Raw genomic sequence first — 20,294 nt, forward strand, 5'->3', positions numbered from 1 at the left:
ATGACCTGGTCAGCCTGAGATTTAATGGAGAAATCAGGTGTTGTGGGGATAATGGCCGAAGCGCACCAGAAGTCAAGGACAATGGCTGCGCCCTGTGGAAGCAGGGGTCAGACTGACAGAGGCTATCATGCCAACCTTGTCCCCTCGCTGTATATTTTACAAAGCTCTGCCAAACTGCAAACGCCAGAGCGGCTCTGCAAGCGGGCGTTAAAGGTTGTTTTGTGCATCGACAGCGAATATGTCGCAGACGTAGTTAATGGTGTTTATGTGCTGGCGGTCCTCTCCTGGTATTCCTTGTGCTTTGCTAACACTGAGGGTTTGTTCCCAGCACCTTGGTGAAGGTTGTTGGGTTCCCTGCCTGTGATGGATGCAGCATAACGTGTTTGATGAAGAGTACAACGTATTGCAGAGGAAGAGTCTGATGTTACAATCCTGCACGTTATCTCCTGTAGATGAAAACCAACTGAGAGTTATGGGCTACGACAAAACACCCGATGTCATCCTGGAGGTTCCCATTGGTTCGTATTGACATCATATTTGATCTGAAATAGCTGGTTTACCTTGGTTGCTTCGTTTCATGACTGGTTATGCATTTGTTTTAGATTGACTGGGAAAACCAGTGGCTTTCCTTTTCTTCTTGTTGTCACTGACTGTGTTTCTGTTGGTGAGCAGCCGTGGAGGGACACATCGTCCACTGGATTGAGAGCAAGGCCTCGTTCGGAGACGACCACAGCCACCGCACCTACCTCAACGAGCAGTTCTGGAGCTACTGGAACAGGTGAGGCTTCCCTTCCACTTTGTATTCCGTCTTCGTACGCTTATCTAAATCAACCATCTTATGCTCTGTTCACAGTTGGCACAACGTTTTATAACTTCTCCTTTTCGACCACAAACCACAATCAGCTTTTCTCAGTATTACAAAAGGCAGCTCTTCATATCTCTGACTAACAACGTTGACCACTTCCTCGCGAGCTCAGACCGCACTGACCCCACACTTCCACATGCACATCGTACTCCGTCCACGCCGGTCCTTGGAGCCGTGTTGCAGTCTGAAGGGCCTGTGAGCGCCATTGTTTTCCAGAGTACACACATTGTTTTGGAAGCTGGTAAATGGGTGATTAATCTGTTGCATCTGTTGTCATGAGAACCGTTGGACCTGAACGGAACCTCGTGGCCCCTCCATGGGGGGCGGAGGTGTGTGATGTGTCCGCCTCAATCAGCAAGAATCTGGAAATCCAATGCATCACGATACAGGGGTCACATTAATATATTGTCTTTAATTGCGATCCTGTGAGAAAAGCAATATATTTCATATGCATGAAATCAGAGTACATTTGTTTTGCACTCGGAACCGTGGGATCAATATGTTTAATATGTTCTTCCACCGCTAGTCACAATGCTAGAAATGAATCCGGTGTAATTCATTGTCTATTGAGAGAACAATATGTTCATCCATGTTATCTGAAGTCGACCCACAGACATCAGCAACTTTGAATCACAGAAAGACGAGTCGGGGTCCTTCACACGCCGCATGTTCAGGGTCCAGTCACCAAGTTGAAACGCCGCTCACATTGCCGCCATACGCCTCACTGTGGCCCCGGCCCCCCTCACTGTGGCCCCGGCCCCCCTCAGCCGTGACAGCCAGCTGACATGTTGTGACATGGTGCTGGAGCCCAGGAGGTTCCAGACCACAGGCACAGCCTCTCTCTCTGTCTCTCTGTCTCTCTGTCTCTCTCTCTCTCTCTCTCTGTCTGTCTCTGTCTCTGTCTCTGTCTCTCTCTTTCTCTCTCTCTGTCTCTGTCTCTCTCTCTCTGTCTCTGTCTCTCTCTCTCTGTCTCTGTCTCTCTCTCTCTGTCTCTGTCTCTGTCTCTCTCTCTCTGTCTCTGTCTCTCTCTCTCTCTGTCTCTCTCTCTCTCTCTGTCTCTGTCTCTCTCTCTCTCTCTCTGTCTCTCTCTCTCTCTCTCTGTCTCTCTCTCTCTCTCTCTGTCTCTCTCTCTCTCTCTCTCTCTCTCTCTCTCTCTCTCTGTTTTTGTTGTACTGTGGCATGTGCATTACCAGGTCAGGATTTCTCCCTTATATCTCAAATGAATCTGTATTTTCAGCAGTAACTGAGTAAAGGGGGATGATGGGTCCCCAGTCAGAAATGTCCCCCCACTTATATGACTGCTCTGCTGATTTCACTCAGAAGCTGCCAGCAGAGCGATCATTTGATTTTAAGGGAAAATGACTCATCCAATTGCATTGAGCAGTTAAAATGCAGGAGATGAGGTCAAGGTCATAACCAATGGTGTGTTTTATTTTCTCAGAGTAACATAGTTTTATTTGTAAATGGCCGGCTTCCAAAAGAAAGAGACTATTTAGCATTGTTGACGTCAGGAACTAAAAGCCTCTGAGGTGTGAATTTAAAAAGGACCGATCTCGACTGTTGATGGTTACTATCTTGGTTCGGCCTCATTACATATGGCTCAGAATGCTGGTAAGAATAAAGGCTTTGCTTAAGCTCCTCCTCATTCCCAGACCATGCTTCATGAGAAAGTACTAAAGGATGTCTCAGTCAGTCAAACTTCAAATAATGCAATAAATAAGGAGGGCTGGTTTAGCGTGACATTAAGATCACACATATGTTACCTTGTAAGTCATGTTCCTTCCTGGTTTGGATTGAAGAATGTGGCATTAATCTGTCTGGTCGTCCTCTCTTGGTCCTCGTGGCGTTAGTGTATACAGTAGATCAAAATACCTGAATACTCGCAGGCTAATTGGATGGTTAGCGTGAGTCTGAGCCTTACATATCAGCCTACGGGTGTCTTTCGGTGATATTCACTGGGGCGGCCATGTCCGAGTGTATTAAGGAACTGACAAAGTAGATCCCATCACGTCTGCCAGCGGCCGCTCTGATAAACACTGTCAAAAAAGAAAAATGTCAGTCCCTTCAGACCCTACCTTTTCCAGCACCCTTGTAATTTTTAATTGACATTTACTGCTGACATTTGAAAATGTGCCTCATCTTTCTCTTATTGTTAGACCTTACGGATTATCGTCTGAGGTACGTGTGTGTGTGTGTGTGTGTGTGTGTGTGTGTGTGTGTGTGTGTGTGTGTGTGTGTGTGTGTCTTAGCAGTGAATTGGAGGTCAGCTCTTTGTAGTCACACAAAAAATGAACTGATGGAGAAATCGGGTACCAGAGAGCAATGGGGTGACATCATCCTCCCCTCACTTCTCATGAGCTGCTCTTAGTTTATGAGACTGAAGAGCTGAAGTTCAGAGTGTTTGTCCATTCCTCAAACTCCGGTTTCAGCGTTTGCCTCTCAACCTTTGGGTTTTCTTTGGGACTGCCTTGGAGTCCCACCGCAGTGTTTGTAATGACTTCATTGCTCCTGATGGACATTTCCAGTGATTTGCTTATTTTTCATGAATTCCCTCTCTGCTTTAACTGAGCCGCTTCACCCGTTGCTCGTGTTAATTGTTCCTGGGTTTGCCCTCCGGCGTTGTGGAGTGAGCTATGGGGACATGTTTTTGTAGACGACAAGAACAAACATAACTAATTTTCCTCCAAAGCCCTCACCGACTGCATTCATCATCCAAACAATAGTCTCGCCAACACACTAACCCCATCATGAACCCCTCTTCAGTGGAGTGAGGGGTAATGATGCTTCACCTACTCTGCTCCCAGGACAAAATATGAAAAAAAGAAAGAAAAGATGGAGAGAAGCGTTGTTCCTGCAGAATGAAGCGGCGTGTTCAGGCCGGGTGAGCGTGCAGCCATCGCCGTCTTCAAGCCATCAATCTGAGCGGGTGGCGTTCCAGAACCAGGGAGCCCTCCGCTCTGACGGATGTTAACATCATTGAGTTCTCCATCTCGCCCAACTATCAGAGTTGCATAACAATGATTCACCTGCTGGTGAATATTAAACACATGATGAGCCTCTTGTGTGTTTTCGGAGAAGTGGGTAAGGTTAAACACAGCATGTAATGAAATGTGGACCCGTCGGTGGTGCCACCTCCACTGCCCCTCCTTGATTACGGTGGACTTAAATCAATTGTGGTTGGCAGAGTTCCTATGATGACTCTGAGCAGAAGCTGAAGTTCTGCCCTTGTATTTCTCTGAAGAGTTTACCTCATCAAATATTTACTGCCAAATACATTAAGATTATTATTTAATAACTTCCTGCACTTGATTGATTGTTACATTGGTCTTTTTTTATTTTGACCTTGTAGAAGTTGTGCCATGCTTGATGGATGGCTAAAGAGATGGATGTATAAATCAATGATCGGCCTGGTTGTCAGGATGTGTGTATTACCGCCACTAAAAGAACATTTCAGTCAAACCATTAACTCCACCGCCGCAAAGAAAACATCGGACAGAAATGTATCGCAGGGTTTCTCTTGAATTTATATAAATACGTGTTGTTTATATGTTCTTTGCTTGTTTCATGGTCTCACAGCTTCTCTGACAGAGTCCAGTCATTAGTCATGTTTCAGATTATGAGGGATCTTTGTGGCCCTCAATTGACCTCCCTGCCCGCAGTTGTGTACCATTAAAGAATCAATAGAGTAAATCAGAATGACCACAAAACAGCTTTTCAGCAACAACACTACTTTGCGGTGGAGGATGGCCGATTAAAAGGGTAAATGTAGAGTTAAATAAATGGATTCCGAGCCCTTTTCCTATTCTCCCTCCCCCATCCCCCCTCCGCCCACACAATGGACAGCCTGTGTGGAAATGAGCGTGGAGGCCAGCCGGCCCCCCTCCCAAGGTAAATCAGCTGTGATATTCGTAAACTGCAAATGTGTCAGAGTTGAAAATGTTAGCACTCTTAATGGAGGCTTGAAAAGGTTAGATCTGATAAAAAGCTGTCAGCCGTCCACAAAAAATGATTTATAGCAATATAATGGGACAGTATGCCTCATTTCTCCCTCACATGAAATGGGGGTTAAGACTTTTTGGTTTGCCATTATACGTCATCTGGCTTGACCACTTGAGAATGTGTGGAGGCTTGAATGCGGGCTCGTGCATCACGCTCCATCGGGCTCTTTTGTTTCAGTCTGAAAGTCATGCCCCGTTGTCATGGAGATAATTGATGACCTCCCGTAATTACAAGCAGAAAATACTCACGCTCCAAAAGTGCATATCGATCTCCACCGAACGTCTTGTTGGAACACTTCTTTATGCACACAATGGAAGCAAAGCCAGCGTTGATGTGGAAGTCTCCCCGACTGGCAGCATCGCTCATCTGCTGCCGACACGTTTCATAGACGAGCGTCTGATGCATGGGATGTTTCATATCAGCTGCCGTTACACATCCGAGTTCTTTATGAACTTTTTCCAATTATATCTGGAACTGCATGCTGTAGAGTTTACATCTGAGACGGTATTTCTGTTAGAGTCCCAGACCCGTCAATCCATTTGAGACATCAAATTCATTATTTTATTAAAGATATTGTACATAGCCGTCTTTGTTTTTTTTAATGGACATGTCTATCATGTTTTACTTTACCATGCAGTAACGACGGGAATGTTTAATTAAAGGTGTGATGTGTTGCAGAACAGCCCATCAGATCTTACCTTCTGTCTAGGAAAGGTTTTACGGTGTTTCTAGATAAACCCTCACATGTATTGACATGTCCTAATTCATAAGGCTGTTCTACATGTACTTCCATCGTATCTTTGTACGTTAATTCATCTGAAACGCCCTGGAAGCTACCGTCTCCGCCCTGTGACGTACGCTCGAGGCCTCCTCTCGCTCTCCGTCCCTAACGTCCGTCTAGAAATGGGAAAAGGAGGTTTTGGGTTTGCTGCTCCTGCTGCAGACTGAGCCGGTCTCCAGGAAGCGGTTCTCTCTTTGGGTGTTTTTAAATAGATTGAAAGAATTGGAGGGAGGTTCATCTGGTCGTCGATGTTTTCTCTGACTGAGGTGTGTGCTCCTGTGTGAGCTGGGTTGTGTTGACTTGAGTCTTAGTTTTGGTTTTAATTCACGCTGTGATTTATTTTATATTGTCTGTCACAGTTTTATGTTGTATTGTCTGAAACTCTGTGACGTGCTGCTGTCTGGGCCAGGACGCTCTTTAAAGGAGATTTTTAATCTCAATGAGGCATTTCCTGGTTAAATACATTTAAAATTAAAAATATAAAAGTAGGCTATTGGCACATCTGACCTGTCCAATATGGGAAAAAAAGAAGCATCTTTTTCATATTTCTAAAATGCTTGCATGTGCATAAAGGGCATTTAATCCAATAATAGTGGCATAATAAAAGCAGCAGGGCCATCACAAGACCGGAGCAGATAGGGGGTGTCACCTGAGAGAGGGTGTCACCTGAGAGGCTGGATGTGACGGGGCCACCCCGAGGACAGGTCCAATGTGACACCTCCAGGACCGCTACCCTCGGACTGTACCTCACCTCTCTGTCAGATATGTGCACAACAAGAAAGAAGAACATGAAAAGAGTATCTGTTGCAATGGTGGCCTTTAAAGAATCTTTAATATTCACTTAAATTACATGGACCTAATGTGTGAATAGTTGTGTTACTGCAACGTGTTCAGTTCTTAAGACGTTCTATTCTAAGTGTTTTTTAGGCTGACAGGGTTTTAAAGCTGTGGACTTTTTATGTACTTAATGTGTGGTAATTCTAGTTACAACTTAATTTCCTCCTTTTTTTTAAAATACAACAAATATTTGTTCCTGGTGAAGTGCCTTTGACATCCCCTCTCTGTATGGATACCCCATGCAGTGCAGGAGCGTGGCCTCTTTTATCGTTTCCTTTGTTATGACATCCTATCCTAGAATATTCCACGCGAAGAGAAATAGCGATCCACAACGGTGGCTCCTCCAGGGCTGCGAGTGTTTGTTTTAGGGCACACAGAAGCGCATGGCTGGCCCCCAAAGCACAAGCAACTTGGAATATTAATGACAAATGACAAGTCGGCTCTGACGCTTCAAGGATTTCATGCTTTTAAGGATGCACATTTGGGTGCGTTGTGAAGGCGTCCGGGGTGTAATCCGCTCTCAGGTCTCCAGCAGCCTCAGGATTTAGCTCTGGTTAAGCCTCCACGGCTCCCATTTATTTTGGTAGGCTTGTATGTGAGCATTATCCAAATTTGTCATTTCGCATTGAGTGTGAGAGCCACGTTGACACGGCCGCCGTGCGTCTGAACGAGGAGCGGCGCCCCGCGATATGAATCCTGCTCTCCTGTGACACTGTGAGAAGGAAAGAAAGCCTAGAGTGAAATGAGGTTCAAGCATGTCTACTCTATGAATTCCTGTTTTGCCATGGAACTTTAAAAATGATTAACGTACATTTTTTTGTCAGCTTTCGCGATGCATGTCATCAGACTCACAGAGACGCACGGTTTTTCCTCCTCCTGTCATTTTTGCTGGCTCGCTGTCTTGTTTCCCTCCTTTCTTCTCCTTCTCTCTGCTGTGACCTTCTGGCTTTCATTCCAGGAGGAAGTCATCAGCATTTGTCCAAAGCGTAGAAAGAGGTGGACAAGGATTAGAACGGCTTTTTTTGGAGGGGGGGAGGAAAGTTAATGGAACTGGATAATTTCAAGAGGATTCAGGCAATGTGAAGTGTCGGTGATATTTCCTTGACACAGAGAGAGCCCCGACAAATGGATTCTGTACACAACACGCATCACAGGAAGGCCACTTATTGCTGGATAGTAATTGTAGGGATGTTTGTTCTACAAAGGTTGTGCTCTTGTATTTTGCTGAATATTTTGCTGTCATGAAGGCTAAAAGCAATTTAAGAGGATTTTTATTACCACATTATATCCACATACGCACCCACATTTAAGCTCAGTAGCCATAAAGCTAACAGAAATATTTAATGCTTTCGAGGACCTTTTGCTCATGGAGCCTTTCTAAGCATTTCATTGCATGCACCTCCACAGCTGCGTGAAAAGAATCCCAACGCTGGGCAGCTAAAGGGCTTAATGTGTCTCAACCCCCGAGTCGGATGCAGGAGGCCAGGAGCCACCAGACGAGTCCTCCAGGGTCCTCCTGAGGCCGGAGGAGAGCACCGGACCCGTCACAGGGAATCAATGCCAACAAGAAAAAGAAGGGAGAAAGAGAATATTCTTTAGTGGTTTAAAAAAAGAAAATCCCAATCGAATAGAAACAATCTGTTCTTTTGTTCTTATCAAGCAATACGGTCCTGGCATTTTGTTTTAAGGAATGGCTTTTGGTGTCGAGAAAGAGAGCTTTTATTTCTCCACGGTTACAGGAGAGGAATGCATATTTTAGTTCTGGATGTGTGATTTCATGACATGGCAAGTGTTTAACAGCTTTTTGGGGATTAAGATTTTCAGTTGCTACACATTTGGTGCAGGTTGCTTGCGCACATTTTATTTTTCAGTATATTTTTTTAAATAATACATTACATTTCTATAGCGCTTTTCAAAATACTCAAAGACGCTTTACAACACATAGTTAAAATATCCTAAAAGCTATGCAATAAAAATAACTAAAATTACAATAAAAACAAAGCAAATAAGAACGTAGAGAGCACACAATCACACATTAAAAGCAGTTTTGAACAGGTGGGTTTTGATTTGTGATTTGAACAATGAAAGTTCGGTGCCGTCTCGGATGATTTTGGGGAGAGAGTTCCAGAGGGAGGGGGCAGAAATGGAGAAGTCCCCCCATGTCTAAGAGCTGCTTGGGTTTAAATCAGTGCTCCTGTGTATGCGACGATGACTGGTTCAGGTTCTGTCAGAGACCGAAAATAGAAATGTTTGACCTAATGACGGCCAAGGAAACGGTGCTTCATATTTCTGCTGTGTTTAAAGAGCGGCTCTGTGTGTACCAGATAATGTGCTGCTGCTCGCGGCCCACGGGCCCATCAGTCACCCTGGAGCTGCTCGCTTGTGATAAGTGGTTCCTTATAGATAATCTAGACACCAGCTTTTTATAGGCCCCACTGTCCCTCACATAACCTTGTTCTTTGTTCGAGAGCGGAGTGCGGGGGGGGGGGGGGGGTAGCACCAGTGATTGTTTTTTCTTTATTTTCTCAATGATTTCCCCTTATTGTTTATATTCTGTTTGTACATTTAGAGCTTTCCCAAAAAGTACTAATTAGAATTTCTGTGTAACCAATGTGGAAAATATATATGAGCAGGAGTATATAATTCCATATTCAAATTTAGACACACAATTTAGAGACTGGAGCATGCAGCAAATAACATGTTTTAAGACAATAACCGAAAATAACAGAATAGCAGAACATAATGGTTTTAATCCATAAAAGCCAGCATCACCAAAACCACAACCACGGCCGCCGTTCTGAATCTGCTCCCATCGTTCTGCATTCAGTGACGTCATCTGACTTCATCCAGCTGCCAGCGTCGACGTACAGCTGTTTGTTCCTCCATCTGATTGTTCCTCGTGGGAATCGTTTTTGATTGATCTCTCGTAAGCAACTGAATTCATATATCAGATGAAGAGCTATTTGTTTTTGTGAACTCTTGCGTTATATTTCAGTATTAATTCACTTCACTGCGTTGTTGCCAGAAACACTGAAAGAGATATAAGACACGTTGGAATCCTTCCTCCGCCTCCGCCTGGCATTTGTTAGGCGCTTCGTCGGGACCCTCTTCCCCAGCGTTGTTCCCAGGCAGGCCTTCCCCTCCCCGGCTCTGGTTTGAGTTTCACGTCTCGCGGCGGTCTGATTGCCTGATAGCTGAAACATCTCTGCCTGCCTATCCCTTAGTGGGAGTGTGTAATCAAAGACACATGGGGAGCCGTGTCCAACTGCTGACCTTCTGATTTTGCTCATCAATTCTGAGGGTTAATGTACACGATCTACCAGGTCAACAGATTTGTCTCCCGAGTCGGGTCTATAAATGATTAGGAAACGAATGCATTTGGTCACTGAACCCTATTAAAACTTCTCAGAAAATATGTGCCCTCAAAATGACTGCTGATATATTCTTTCCACTCTCGTGTTAATAATGCTAATATGTTTTTTTTCTTCTCACCATTATGCATTTTAAATCGGCACAATTAACCAAATCTCTGTGACGAGGGTTTAAGGAGTTAACGGGGTAACGATATTATCCAAATCCCAACTCCGTCCGCTGTGGATGTGACGTTTCATCACAGGCGGGAAGGAAACGGGCGATACCCGATCCTTTTCCTTTGGTCTGATGCGAGATAACAGAGGCAAGTGAAATATGAACTCGGTGCAGAGTTTGGGGCTTTGAGCCGCCGCCCCCTTTGAACGGTCGCCACGGGGATGTCGGAGAAATCTATTTCTCATTTTGAGTGATATCTCCATCAGCTGGCACGTTTGCACCATGAATCTTCCCCCGCGTTAAACCCGGAATCCGTCTCTTCAATGACGGCCGTGTGTTTTAAATGACCGCTCTTATTGTTCGTGCTGGGTGTCTGTGTGTCATGGAGGTTACAAGTGAAAGGGCAGAATAGAGCCGTCTGGCGAAAGGCCTCTGATAGAAAGTGCCACTTTGATTTTGCACACAGCTGCAGTCGAGCCGGCCGGCGCGTCACGTCCTCTTCTCCTGGAATGGATGTGAAACTATTAACTTGAGACGGTTTGGGCCTGACCAGTTCTGATCCGGCCCATTGCTCAGGGTTTATCTTTGCTTATCTCACAAAGACCGTCTCAGACACCATTTACAGCTTGTTTATTTAAGTTTGCTGAGTTTTTAAAGCCTTTACTAAAAACTTGGTCTTAATGTCAATTTTAAAACAAAGTTTTAAAAAAGTCTTTTATATAGACATATGTGTATATATTTGTATGTGTATGTCTATATATATTTAAAAGTATATACATATATAGACAATTAAGTATATACAGGACTGTCTCAGAAAATTAGAATATTGTGATAAAGTTCTTTATTTTCTGTAATGCAATTAAAAAAACAAAAATGTCATGCATTCTGGATTCATTACAAATCAACTGAAATATTGCAAGCCTTTTATTCTTTTAATATTGCTGATTATGGCTTACAGCTTAAGAAAACTCTCAAATCCTATCTCATATAATTTTAATATTTCCTCAGACCAAGTAAAAAAAAGATTTATAACAGCTGAGTGTTTGTCAAGGCTCAGGAAACCCTTGCAGGTGTTTCGAGTTAATTAGACAATTCAAGTGATTTGTTTAATACCCTACTAGTATACTTTTTCATGATATTCTAATATTTAGAGATAGGATATTTGAGTTTTCTTAAGCTGTAAGCCATAATCAGCAATAAATCAGAATAAAAGGCTTGCAATATTTCAGTTGATTTGTAATGAATCCAGAATGCATGACATTTTTGTTTTTTTAATTGCATTACAGAAAATAAAGAACTTCATCACAATATTCTAATTTTCTGAGACAGTCCTGTATGTATGTATATAAATATATATACATAAGTATGTATGTTTGTTTTTGTGTGTATGTGTACACACAAATATATGTACATACAGGACTGTCTCAGAAAATTAGAATATTGTGATGAAGTTCTTTATTTTCTGTAATGCAATTAAAAAAACAAAAATGTCATGCATTCTGGATTCATTACAAATCAACTGAAATATTGCAAGCCTTTTATTCTGATTTATTGCTGATTATGGTTTACAGCTTAAGAAAACTCAAATATCCTATCTCTAAATATTAGAATATCATGAAAAAGTATACTAGTAGGGTATTAAACAAATCACTTGAATTGTCTAATTAACTCGAAACACCTGCAAGGGTTTCCTGAGCCTTGACAAACACTCAGCTGTTATAAATCTTTTTTTTTACTTGGTCTGAGGACATATTAAAATTTTATGAGATAGGATTTTAGAGTTTTCTTAAGCTGTAAGCCATAATCAGCAATATTAAAAGAATAAAAGGCTTGCAATATTTCAGTTGATTTGTAATGAATCCAGAATGCATGACATTTTTGTTTTTTTAATTGCATTACAGAAAATAAAGAACTTTATCACAATATTCTAATTTTCTGAGACAGTCCTGTATATATACACATATATATATATACGCATAGACATATACATGTACAAATATATGTGTGTGTGTATATATATATATATTATATATGTGAATATATATAAATGTGAATATATATGTATATGTATGTATATATGTATGTGCATATATGTATATATATGTTAATATATATATTTGTATATATAGACATACACATGTGAATATTTATATATATATGTGAATATGTGTATGTGAATATTTATATAGACATATATATGTGAATATATATATGTATGTGAATATATATTTATATATATATATAAACTGTTGCACAATTAAATGACATGGTACATTCATTTTGATATCACTTGTCCATTAGAGAGGTCATTGGACTGCAGACTACACATCTCCTAATTTGGTGCTGAGGGGGTTTCACAGTTTGAGGAACTCTATCCGCCGAGCTGCTGACAGTCCTCGGCCCCCTGAGGCCTCGCTCAGGACGAAGCTCGCGGTCAAAGAAAAGACTACTGGCTCTGCCTGAAGTATTCGTTGTGGTTTGAATTAGAAAGAGGATAAATTCTCTGAATAATGATCTCAAAACATTTAGCTTCAGCTGCCCGCTTGAAACAAAACACGCTTCAGGAAAACTTTGAACGGCTTTCCTTTTTTCTTCTTTTCTCTCTGCCGTTTTGTTTTCAACCTTTAGTGCTGAGTTCATGGGAAACTCCCGGGTTACCTGCGCCCCTGGAAAGTAGTGGAAACAACAAAAAAAAGGATTACGGCCACAAGAATGTTTTTGCAGTTAGTTGAAATATTACGAACCTTGTCAAATGTTGTTTTGAATGAGAAAGCAAACATATTTTAATCAGCGTTTTAAAGGCAGGGCTTTCCAAACTGTGACTCTGGGAGAAAGGGGTCAGCTAATTGCACCGTTTGATGTCAAGTCGGCTCTATTTTGATGCGGCTGCCTGGAAGCACGCTCCTCCTCCCTCTATGTCTCACACACACACTTCATCACACACACAGTCAAATGAAAAACTACTGAAAGGTCTGAGGGTTCTCAACGCTGTAATGTTCATCGTCTTTGATTTCCTGTCAGCCCTCCTCTCAACTTTAACCTCCAACCTCTCCTGCATCACAGACTCTAGTGCCAAGATTTAAGGATCTTAGTCATAACTGTGTTTATCAATGTGCATGCCAGTGCATCAATGTGCATCCTCAGTCTGTAGTCCATCTCCCGGTTACCTTGTTGAATAACTACTGAGGTGGACAAAGTAATTGCAATAAACAATACTGTCATTTTAAGACTATCATGATAATGTAATTGCATACTAATATTAGTCCCGCCTTTTGAGAACCTTTAATTCCTAAAACTATTAAGATGTTGGAATGCAAAAAAAAGAAGTTATATTCCAAAGAAATAAAACCAAACCACACAACCAATAAATAAATAAAAAGGCGTCTTCAGCTCCAGCTGTTTATTTGGGCCTCGTGTTTCCTCAAATGTCGGCGACATTCTTACGCAAACAAACGATTAGATACGTCCACACCGCGGTGGAAATCGAGGTCTCGGATTGTCCCGGTGCCCCGTTATCACGGCGCTGAAAGTGAAGGTTATCGTACGTCTGTGTGTGAGTTGGAGGCCGTGCGGCCAGGATAATAACGGTGTCATGGTGTAAGAAGGGACCGCCGTGACGGCGTGAAGATGTGATGTTTTCTGAGACGGTTATTGTGCTTAGAAAATCTCACACCGTCACAATTTGATGAAGCCATGTCCAAACAATGTAGGATTAATCAATACGGGTATCGTTGGACAGGCCTGCAGAGCTCCGTCAAAGCTCTCCCTCCTGCAGCAAAACAGTCCTCCCAACACACAGGCCCGACCCCCTGGTTCTCATAATTACTGTATTATCTAAAGCGGGGGGGGGGGGGGGATATACATTATAAATTGTGTTTGACAAGGTGGAGTTAGTGGTTTTGTCGTGGCTTGTCTTTAGTTATTACTCATACTTCCTCCTGCCAAAGATAAGGTCTGCTGGTGAGCATACCAAGGTGAGCGCTGGCGCAGGGCTCTTATCGCCATATTGATTTAGGGCAAACCCCAGTGACAGAGGTCATTGTGCACTAAAGCTATCCATCATGCAGGTTTGATTTCTGCCCTGACCTGTCTCCAGGTTGTCTACACGTAGGCCAGTCACCGGGAGGAGAGGCCGCGGGGGGGTGGCCTGGGGGGGGGGGCCTGGAGGGCTGATGTGTGACGGTGCACTGAGGAGCTCTGGGTATACTCACGGCTTGTCAAGACCAGAATTCATCATTTTAAGACTGTTATTTCAGCTTGATTCATGTTTATGAATTAAGATAACATTGTTTACTCAATTTGATCTTTTAATTATTATATATTTAAAGCTTTGGACGCTTTAGAAAGAAATGCAGCCTTGAATCGTGTTCCCCTGGTCGCTGATGGCCATCACATTTAAAATAGTTCTCAGTCTGTGGTATAAAGACATTTACAATCATAGACACGGGGTTCCCTCTGCTGTCGGGTATTTGTTCAGATGTCTGAAGATGAGTATTTATTGCTGTGAATGTTGTCCGTGGCCAGACTTGTAAATTTTAGGCTTAAATGTTCTTTTCATCTTGGCTTCTAATGGTGGCTTGTAGTTTCAAACATGCTATAATTCATATTATTGATACGTCATGAAAATGATTTTTCTCACTTTGTTTCACCAACTTGTCCGAGAGTTGGAAGCAGCCAGTATTCTCCTGCAGCGGTCGCCCCTGAGTGGCTGTGAACTGTCGGCCGATTCCTGAGGCAAAGGCATCCTGGAGAACCTGAAGGCGTCTTGAATGTGCTGCAGTAGAACTGGTGATGCTGCTGACTCCAACCAGAGGATAACTTAAGTATCTAATTACACTTCAGTCTGTAATCAACTCCATGTCAGGTTGTCTGAGGACCTGGATTTGTGGTGGATTTCAGTTAAATACAGGGCAGCTTATACATTTTATGGTTCTCGCCTCAAATTAAAGTTCATTTCCACAATCCCCTCCAAAATGTGTCATTTCCCATTATGCAAATGTGGATATGGTGAATTAGCGAGGAGCGTGCTTACGCTATGAATATGTTGACTTTTTTGTGCCGTGTGCGGGAGGGGGGGGGGGGGGTTCGCTCGCTGGGGGTCGGGGGAGTCTTTAACTCTAAAAAGTTGTCTTGAATTTTCTCCCCTTGCAAGATGATGTGTTTTCGCAATTCAAATATTTGCTCTTTCTCTTCTCCCTTGCAAAGCTCCCTTTGAAGCGGGAGCGTTCTATCAGGACCAATGACGGTGTGAGCTTGCAGCGTGACAGCGCGAGAGGCAGGGCTGGACTATTTCTAACTGCATATTTAAATAGCAAGCAAATCAAAAATGTATGCAAATGACGGCATGTTTTGCATGCTGATATTTCTATGATTTGGAGCTTGCATATTCAGGTGGTGCTCAGTGCGTTCTTAGCTTTAGCCACATTAATCAGAATTACAGTACTTCATGTCTTCAGCACATCCTTGATCTCCCTCTAAACAAACATCCTGGGGGTGGAAGGCCTGCAATTTTGCAGATTTACTTTTAATGAAACCTCCGCTTGATGTTTTTACGGACCGTTTTTAGTGGAAAGACATATTTAAGGCCTTAGGCTTCATAGGAAAGTGTGTAACCCAGGAACTCTGAATATATCCTTCTTAATATGATTTTTCTCTCTATTGCACATTATGGAAGACCTAACGACCTGATCTTATTTACATTAATCACAGCTATATATATATATATATATAACCTAATCCTAACCCATATATATATATGTGTATTTATATTTATCATGTTAGGTGGAAATGCCTCTTTTCACATTTTAGATTTTAGACGTATTTATTATAATACACATCCTTGACGCCATGCGTGGTTGATTTGATGTGTTTTGAGCAACGCATCAAGACAAAGCCTGCGGAACGGGCCTCTGGCCTGTCTGCACTCCGAAGGTATAGAAAAAACAGTGTAAAATAATTAATTGAATTGTCATTTGTTTGAGCAGCCCTTGCTCTCTGCACCCTATAATTCCAACCTCTTTCTCCCCCTTCCCCTCACCACATTTGTTCCCTACTTTTTTTTCTAAACAGCAATTAATCTCATTTTTAGTCCAATTTCCAGCCCTCTGCTGGAGTTGGAGCCAGTCCCCGGTTTTGTTCCTATTTGGCTTGGTTCCTCTGCACAGTCATTAAGGGCCCAATTAATGTCACCCTTTAGCTGAAGAGTGCTCATTTTTATTGGGGAGCTGACAGTCACCGCCATGAGTGCCGCAGTGTAATATGCATTAATTGCCCCGTAACACTGGTAATTACCAGTTCTTCAAGCCTCTCAGTAAACTGTCATGCCCAGACACGACTGCTTTGAAATAGATTACTCATTAGGGGGACCTGCCCTGTTTTCCAAAGGGGGCTCGCTGGGTTGGCATAAAGATTTTTAAAAAATCTGGTGCTTGAACAAATAGTTGCCAAGAGCAATTTCCTATTACAACTTCCCGGTAACAGCTCGTCTGTGTCTCACTTTTCCTTTCTTTCCCCTCGGATGGCATTCCAGCCGTCACTTGAGTTAAAGAAGTGAAGTCCGGCTCAGGTCATCACAGGTCTGGCTGACAGCAGCGGGTTGGACTTCTTCTACCTCAGGTTGGGCTTCTATAGTTGCTGCTGATGGGTTCGGTTCCTTATCAATCCTCTTATCGCTTCTTTTTCATATTTTGTGAGAAAAAAAAGACAATTAATCAGAAACAAAGCATTATTGCTTCATTATTCTTATGTAAACACATAGTATTTCTATGCAGCAATGTTTAAAGGACTCCCGATTGGAGACTTTCCTATTTAAATGCCAACAATAAATGTAAATAAATCAATATATTTATTAAAACAAACAATGTTCTTAGCAGCAAAGCGCTGAATACAGTTTCCTGTAGCCTCAGCTCAACAATCTACAAACGATTCCAGCTCGAGCGTCACCGGCGGTGGACGAGGAGGACGGCCGCAGCGGGAAGGTCTGCATTTCTGCACATTTAAGTCTTAAGTCTCGTGTTCGCCAAATGTTTTGATGAATATCTGGTTTTACCATCGTATCGTATCTATGACGACGAGAGTTCATACTGCAGCCGTACGTTCGATCTTTTTGTTCTCTCTGTCATGATGGGTGTTTTCCCTTAAAGCACAACTCCCCCCTCGTGCAGAGAGGAGGTTTGCGACGTTGCTCTTTGAGTTCATGCTCCCTGACTCCTAAAGTAACTCAGCGTATTACTATTACATATTTATTACAAGTTACTTCCGTGAATCCGGACCGTCGACACACTTCGTTGCCGTTGAGAAACACAAGATATCCCTCGCTTTAGGATTTCAGCATTCAGCCTTGGTTTGAACTGAATGGTCAGTGTTGATGGTCTTTGAGCGGCGCGGCCCTGATGGCGAGGCCCTGATGGCGAGGCCCTGATGGCGAGGCCGGCCCCGACGTGTCGGCGTGGAGCGTTTCAGGGCCTCGGTAGGACGAGGCGGCGCGGTCGTGAAGTCGTTGTTCAACTGTTGATGCTTTGCTCGGGTCTCGTGTTTGCAGACTGCGGCTCTCCGTTTTAAACATCAGCTTGTGCTTCACGCTTCCTGAAACGTATCTTCTTAATATAGTAAATGCAAATAGATGAATTTAAAAAGCTGGTTGGAGGACAAAAAGAGCAGCCGGAGCGTGGGTGTCGCCGTTGTTCCGCGATAAGATATCATGAAGGAGGGACCAAATCAAACAACGTTCGCTATCTCACGTCCTCGCCACAGAAAGGTGTCGGCCTGTTCAGTCACACGAGAAACAATATTTAGATTTCACGGCACGGTAAACACTCCCAAGTGGCACTGGGCTGATTCTTCTCTGGGCCCGCTGCTTTCTTTCTTTTCTTTTTTCAAAAGCACTCCTGTGTCATTACACATTTACCATAGCAATGAAAATAACAGAATGTGAAGACCGGGGAGAGGCCTCTCACCCACACACACACACACACACGCACACACACACACACACACACACACACACACACACACAGAGCTTCTCACAAGGTGCTGCTTTTGTTTTATCTCCCTGTAGCACCTGCTCCAGGCAATCTGCTCCCACTCGCCTCAAATGAATTTAGTCACGGCCTCTCAGATCCGCAGCCAGCGCTGTGCTAATGAAAGGAGATGGCACAATTTGAAGTGACCAGGTAGCAGCCGGCCAGCTGAGAGCGAGGGATGAGGACCCCTCTTTGAAACCAAAGCCCCCCGTCCGCCGCCCATTCCCCTCCTCGTTAACGCCCCGCAGACCCGGCGTGCGGCCGGTCTGTGCGTGTGCGCTTGTGCGTGCGCCTATCTGTTTGTGTTGGTCCAGCACTTATCGAATTGTTTATGACAGGCCTAATTGGGCTAATTTAAGACATTAAGATTACCTGTCAGCTCTGTGTATCCAGACCCCTCTCTGGCTGACAACTCCTGACAAGTGAGGGACCCCGTAGCATCCGTCATGACGGAGCGCTCCCAGGCCGCAAGAGGGACAAGAGGGGCCACGCTAATGTGATGTGGACAGCCTTGGCTGCACGGATCATCTCTCTGTGTGTGTGTGTCTGTGTGTCTCTCTCTCCCCGGCCATGGTCGGGAAGGCGCTCGGGGTGACGGCGTTCCCCGATGACGAGGGAGGAGCGCCGGCATCTGTGTGTGCTCCGGTATCAGGAAGACCTGAGCCGTACGACGAGGGAAGACCAAAATGTTTTTGATGGGCCATTTTTGGCATCCGTGTGCACACCTGTACCTGGACACACACTTACAGAACGCCTCCAATAAGAAACATAGAGTGCAAACGCTCTGTATTTTGGCTTTACCTGTGTTCCTAGTCATGAGAGTGTATCCCCGGATCTGAGGGACAGATATTCATAGCTCCGTGTTTCCAGGTCGTCAGCAGAGCACCGACCTCCTCGGGCTTCAGGAATGCGGCGGTGCATATTGTGCGGCTCCTCCCCCTCCCTGTGTGGCCGCTGTGTGGGGCTCTGACAGATCAACGCTGTCGGCCAGGAGATCCCTCTGTTTGTTTGTTCTCCAAAGGGTTAAACTGTCAAGTTGACAACTCTCAAGACCTTTAGACTCGTGCACTGCCGCCTCTCTTCTCTCGCTCGCCCTCCGTGGCTCCCTCCCCCTGTCCACCTTCATCCCCAAACGAGTGAAAATCAATCCCAGCTTGCCTGAGGACCACTGTGTGGTGTGGGCCTGACCCCTCCATGTCCCCCACTCTGCTGCTTTCATTACATGTAGCCCAGTATTTAACTTCCATCCTCATCCCTCGCCTAATTAGTTTCGATAAGCCCTAAATCCCCCCCCCCCCCCCAGCACACACATGGACATGTTGTTTTCTCGCCCTTTGAAGGGGACACTCTGGGCTGGTAGTAATAAAAAGACAAATCCCAACACGCGCACAGAAGCCCCCAGCGATTCTTGAACTGGGATTATTTTTTTGTTTGCATAGCAAATTCTTAAAAACTACAATGAAATTAGATTTGCACCCCAGATCATCAGTGAAAACACGGGGGTATCCTGTGTTGTCCAGCGGGGCTGTGGCCTGTTAGGAGACCGCCCCCCCCACGTGTTCCCCCCCTCCTGTCGACTTGGCCCCTCAATACCAAAGAGACATTACTAGTTTACACTATTTACAGAAGATGCTCGTTGGCTCTTTTTTTAATTTCCTCTCACTAAAGCTTGTAAATAATTGATAAACTCAAACCCAGAGAGCCGCCCGGTGGTTTGTCCGTGTGTGTTTTCACGTACCACCCACATGTCCAGGTGCCGCCACCGCGCCGGCTGACGGGCCCCAACGCCACGCCGGCCCCGGCTCTGCGCCCCCCCCCCCCCCCCCCCGGGGCTAAAATTACCCTGTGGAATGTAAACAGACTGCAGAGTAAGCACACAGCGCTCTGCGGCCCTCCGCCTGAGTCCGTCTCCTGACCGGCCCCCCAAACTTGGACAGTTGCATTTTGGACTCCAAGGCCAAGCGTGACGGCGGGGATACGTGACCGGCTCTCCGTCGCAAGCGCTGGATGCAAAAGCTCAAAACAAAACATATATATATATATATATATATATTTATATGTTTGTATTCCTTTACTAATTCTCCTCGGTCCTCCTTTCCCCTTTGCATTGTAGCAGACAGATGGGCATTCACACCAATTCATGAGGTGTGTGGGGTGGCTGTAAGCGGTGGAGTCTGGGTGAAGAAGTTCATGGGCCGGGCGCTGACATGTTGATTTAGTGGCGGTAACTCGACTGCACTTCCAAAGGTGCTGACTTGGACGA

The 20,294-nt window shown here is 44.2% G+C and overlaps 1 protein-coding gene across 4 annotated transcripts in view; it reads left to right on the forward strand.

The window, feature by feature from the left end:
• The window catches only part of cdin1 (CDAN1 interacting nuclease 1), a 63,713-nt gene that overhangs the window by 34,206 nt on the left and 9,213 nt on the right, over positions 1-20,294 (forward strand). For all 4 annotated transcript variants that reach the window (XM_056426101.1, XM_056426102.1, XM_056426103.1 and 1 more), the window contains 2 exons: positions 453-518; positions 673-778. In XM_056426101.1, coding sequence (XP_056282076.1) covers positions 453-518; positions 673-778 — 172 coding nt within the window. The remainder of the gene's footprint in view (positions 1-452; positions 519-672; positions 779-20,294) is intronic.

The sequence above is a fragment of the Pseudoliparis swirei genome, chromosome 11 (assembly GCF_029220125.1).
Source record: "Pseudoliparis swirei isolate HS2019 ecotype Mariana Trench chromosome 11, NWPU_hadal_v1, whole genome shotgun sequence".
Taxonomy (NCBI): Eukaryota; Metazoa; Chordata; class Actinopteri; order Perciformes; family Liparidae; genus Pseudoliparis; species Pseudoliparis swirei.